The 5,181-nt window shown below is 37.1% G+C and overlaps 1 protein-coding gene across 4 annotated transcripts; it reads right to left on the bottom strand.

The window, feature by feature from the left end:
• Positions 1–26: 26 nt before the first annotated feature.
• On the bottom strand, positions 27–4,828 carry LOC102304547 (major histocompatibility complex class I-related gene protein-like). 4 transcript variants are annotated; one of them, XM_005947283.2, is made up of 7 exons: positions 4,729–4,828; positions 3,282–3,551; positions 2,649–2,927; positions 1,426–1,743; positions 998–1,099; positions 860–877; positions 27–762 (listed from the first exon to the last, which is right to left on the bottom strand). In XM_005947283.2, exons 1-7 carry the CDS (start codon positions 4,790–4,792, stop codon positions 677–679), a joined length of 1,137 nt encoding a protein of 378 aa, XP_005947345.1. In that variant the 5' UTR covers positions 4,793–4,828; the 3' UTR covers positions 27–676. The 4 variants fall into 4 exon arrangements, with proteins under 4 accessions (XP_005947345.1, XP_042070049.1, XP_042070051.1 ...); XM_042214115.1 differs by having other exon boundaries at positions 3,288–3,551; XM_042214117.1 differs by lacking the exon at positions 4,729–4,828 and adding an exon at positions 4,004–4,709.
• Positions 4,829–5,181: the final 353 nt, after the last annotated feature.

The raw sequence follows: 5,181 nt of genomic DNA, 5'->3' as shown, positions 1-5,181 counted from the left end.
CATGAAGCACTGATGATTAAGCCAATCTGACTTGATGGGGACTTGAGAGGAAAGTCTGTTTAACAAGCAGACACCTTGAAATAACCAGAAGAACTCAATCCATCAAATTGTGGAGATCTTTGTAATTGACTTAAACATCAGTGAACAACATTTTTATGTGAACATTAAAGCATAGGTCAATCTCCAAAAAACTCCCAGACTTCACAAACAAAACAAAACACAAAAACATGAAAAAACTATATTTTGAGCAGTAATGCTGGAGCCAGTCTGACCTCAATGGGCTCTTGGGAGCATTACTGGCTCAGAGTCAGTCACCTTTTTTAAAAAAGCTGAGACCTTCAAATAACCAGAAGAACTCAATACACTGAATGCTTTAAAAAATAACAGATGATGTAAGGTATTGATACATATCAAGTCTAAAGTCCAACCTGAAAACTAGTAAAATATTGTTAGTATGTAAAAAAAAACAATTAATTTAACTAAAATGTATTCCTTAAGCTACTAAAGTCTTAATGAAAACAACAGTTTAGAAAGTGTTTAGTAATCACTAATATGGTTTAAATTATTCAGTAACAAATAATGATTACATCCTCATCAGAAAAACACCAGAAACTTAAGAAATATAATTAATAAAAATAATAAAATGAACAAAAATCTTCTTTGGTCCTAACATGTTTCAGTAGTGTGCTGTGTTTGTCTGTGCAGTCTCTGGATTCAGTCTCTCAGAGATCAAGATCTCAAGTTCAAAGGTGTTGCCCGGAACTGTAAGTTTCAAAACACACTGTTAGTCCTGATATTTTTGAACTGGCTTTTACATACAGTGTCTCTGAAACCAAGAGCAACAAAGAAAACTACTTACATGGTTCAGTATCGCTTTCTGTAATAAAGAGAAAAAACAAATATTTCAGAATACATGATAAGTTCAGATAAGTTCACTTTTACACTCTGTACTAGACCATCAGCAGACCATGACCATCAACTCATTTGAATCACTCACTTTTCTTCTTTTTGTAATCAGCAAATCCAACAGCAGCACCGAGGATGAGAACAAGAACAACCACTGCAGCAATGATGGGGATCATCATGCTAGAAGCATTTTCTGCACAGTAAAACAGAGATGTGCAGGGGAACAGGTTAAAACCAAAGTCCATCCATCCATACATCTCCCCAAATGTGAGGCCAAAAATAAATAACCAACTTTTATTAACAGCTGTAACACTTTACATATTTGGAACCAAAGATACACAAGTATTACTATATGCACGCATTTAAAAAATAAATTTTTAGGATCCCCATTAGTAATTCCCACAGTAGCAGCTTTTCTTCTTGAGGTCCAAAACAAAACCAGAAAAAAAAATGAAATATTACATTTTAGACAATCCACAGCATCAGCAAACAAAATGATTTAAATGTTTTTCCTTTCACCTTTCCTAATGTTTTCCTCTGTGTTGGTTCTGATCACTGCTTCATTCAGTTTCATGACAATATCCTCAACACCAGAGAGCTGAAACACGCACTCATATTTTCTCCAGTCTTCAGGGGTGATTGATGAAACAATCAGGTCAACACTCATTTGGAAGGTATCATCATTGTTGGTGAGGATCTTTCCAGGATCCACACCTTCATGAATCTCCTCTCCATCTTTCCTCCAGAACATCTCGGCTCTGCCAGGATAGAAACCTGTAGCGTGGCAGCTGACTGGAGAGGAGGAAGACTTCTGAAGGAGAGACACTGAAGGAAGAACTGGAGAGAGACAGGCAGTTGTTAGATTCTCGTTTGAATTTGACTCTGCTTTGAAATGCCATACATTTTCTCTTTTACAACTTCACATGAGATTCTGTAATTTTAGAGGAGGGAGTCTTCTGGAGGAGAAACACTGATGGAAGAACTGGAGAGGGAAGATAGGAATGAGAGTGAGGCAATGGTGACAAGAGGGTAAGATTTCACAGTAGCATTCGAAAATAACTATGGCTAAAACTCAAGGAAAGCTGTGAAAAAGCAAAATTTAATCTGTAATTCAAAACAGACTGAGGCATTCAAGAAAAAAGAGTCACAAACTTTATAGCAGCTGCATTGTAACAATCTTTAAGCTAAATTAAACCCCAAGCACACAGATATATGGTCACTAAGTACTCAAATTTTTTTAACACATGAGTTTACTTTAAAGCAAATCCAATCCATACCTTTTCACATCACTGTTTTTGTTCAGCAGTTTGAGCAAAAGAAAAAAGAGAATTACTAAAAACCATTAGAATATGCTAAATAAACCCTACTACTGTAGCCATGAAACTGTCATGTGATGTTTCTGGTTCCGTGTGGGAAGCTTTTCCCAGTGTTCAAGTACATCTTCAGATGCTCTGGACAAATCTGAGTGAGGTCATTTTCTTTGTGTTTTATTGCGTTTCTATCAGCGTCCCATATCTTGTGGTGCAAGTAAAAAATAAATGACTTTAGTCCACAAAATAAATCATGTATATTTTTTTAGCTTCAGTTTGTGATTTGTGTTTGTGACTCTGTATTTTTTATAATTTTTTTTTTGTTCTCTTCCCCACTCTGTGGGTTCACATATGTCTAATCAATGTTCCCCATATGCTTTGTGTGCATAAATAAAGAGCCAACAATAGCCAATAAACTTTTTGTGATTGTACCTTTTTTCTGTGAGAAACCTTTCTTATGGTCCACATACATCTTCAGATACGCTGGACAAATGTTCGTGAGGTCATTTTCTTTGTGTTTTATTCTGAGTCGATCAGTATCCCATTTCTGTTTGGTAATGACAGCCTCTGGTTTCAGTGCGATCCATGTCAGTGTCTTCAGATCAAAATCCATAAAGGCTTCTCCGTTATAACCATACAGTAACACACCAGTCACTTCTCCAGTGTTTTCATCCCATTCACAGCCTTCTATCATCTGTAAAATGTGCACAGCTGAAGGGACAAACATAAAATAAGATATTGCAGTGAATCTGCAAGATTTGTGTTGTGCTTATTGTTCAAGTCAAGTACTCTGTCAACCTTTTATTTAACCTAACCAGAATACTACAGTATGTTAAAGTAGGTCTAACTATTGAAGATTGCAAGAGAAGAAGCATAATCTAATTCAATAAAGGTGTCATCTGAAAGAGGTCATAATCAGAAAAACCTTTTTTAAACTTTTTAAAGGAAATTTTTAAATCTAACCTCATTTTAAAGCAGGAAGCACAAAATGTAGATTTTTTTTTCATCAGTCAGTTTCTATGATTTATAATGATCTGAGATTAGAAATAACAGAAAATACTACACCTTTACTTTGGTTGAACTGCTGCTTCAAGCTAAAAATCGTGTCTTTGAAAAGTTTTGGTTGATCCTCAAAACACTTCTTGTTATACCAGTCCCGCTGCTGAGTGTTGTTTTCTAATAGTTTCTTCGCCCAGTCCTGCTGTGGTTGTAATGTCTTGCTGCTGCTGTCGCAGTAACCAGTCTGGATCCCATCAACCATTAGTACACCCACAAACTCTGGGATGTTTGGAACCCCAGAGGATCCAGTGACAAAGTACTTCAGTGAGTGTTTCACTGTGGGACAAGTATGAGTCAAGAAGTAAATAAAGCATGCAAACATTCTCAGAAATATTAAACATTCAGTCTTCTTTTAGCTGCTTTCTTTGTGTTTGTCACAGCAGGCTGATCTGCTTCCATCTCACTCTGCCCCTGCCATTCTTTGCTCTCAATGCTCTGCATGTACTAACTCCTCTGCATGTGTTGGTGTTCCTTTACTGCCATAATAATGTTGGTAATTGCAACTGACTTATCACGTTAGCTTGGTAATGTGGGGAAAACAGAAAAAACAACGGCTTTGTTTAGATAAAACTCTCTTCTGGGAAAAACGATAAGCATTTCAATCGTTTTATTTATTACTTTTTGCAATATAATATCTATATTATCAAGTTAGGTTTGCTGTTAGCCAAATTTACTTTGCTCATATTGGTTTGCTAGTGATAGTTTTCAACAACATTAGTTTCTACTACCTGAATAATCACACAACGTTACTGGGCAGTTGCAATGCTGATCCTGGACCAGCAGTCTTCTGATGATAGGAAGAAACCGACAGAGGAATATCAGATCGTGCAACTCCCAACTTCAGCTGTAACCTCCAGTCTCCCTCCTGTCTTCTCCAAACCATCAATCACAGCTGGTCTTACTATCTTACTCTCCATCTTGTAAACCTTTCCCTTTCACTCGTGCTGCCATTTTTCTGGCACAAATCACCGCTGACACTCAATCCGGTCAAGTGACTCCTCACATGACCGTGGTTGGCACTCGCCTTCACTCACTCTAGCCCGCCTTTCACTTCTTTTACGCAAATATGATCCAGTCCGTATAATTTCTTATTTAATTTACAGTGTGGTCAATACGAGAGGTTACAGGACTGTGTAGCGTTATTTTTATTTTCATAAAGAGCTACGATCTGGCTTATCTATATTGGATGTGTCTGTCACAGCACTGACTGAAAATGATGAAGAATGACCAACATCGATCTAAAATAAATGTGTGTAAACGAATTAAAACATTATCAATATTCAATATTTAAAAATGTCTTCAATAGGCTACATCAGACATGAAATGTACAATAATGAGAGTTGCAAAAGTTTCACAACAACGAAATTAAACAAAAAAAAAACGAAAGAAAAAATCGAAACAGGCTGCTGAGGTCAAACTGAGATTAAAGATTTTAAAGTTCTTTTTTCCTCACCCGCAAATAAACCCGAACAGAAGAGAAGCAATGAAAATATCTCCATATGGGCTTTATCCTTCATGTTGCGGAAGTATATTGAGGCTTAGGAGCGCTTGCTCTGAAATCTAGGAAGTGGTACAGTGACGTATTTTCAACAGCTTAATGGATTCCCCCAAAATTTGCGTGTTAGTGTTCATGTTGGAGTTTCACCTGTGACATGAGGAGCGTGTTTTCATGCAGCCCGCTGAAAAGAGAAGCGATTTTCTCTGTATGGCAACACTTTGAGCTGATTCAGTTCAATAAAGAATTATACATAATGCCTGTGAATAACGAAACCTGTTACGATTATAATATTCACAAGTAATTTTTTTAAGTGTTTGCTGTGTGCCAAGCAGCTGGAGTACAACAACAACACCTGATCTGTGGGCAGTGGCGGTCCTAGCCTGTTTGGCGCCCTGGGCGAACATCCCC

The sequence above is a fragment of the Haplochromis burtoni genome, unplaced genomic scaffold, assembly GCF_018398535.1.
Source record: "Haplochromis burtoni strain Fernald_Lab_line unplaced genomic scaffold, NCSU_Asbu1 Contig_519, whole genome shotgun sequence".
Classification (NCBI taxonomy): domain Eukaryota; kingdom Metazoa; phylum Chordata; class Actinopteri; order Cichliformes; family Cichlidae; genus Haplochromis; species Haplochromis burtoni.
This window is presented reverse-complemented; position numbering and strand designations above follow the sequence as displayed.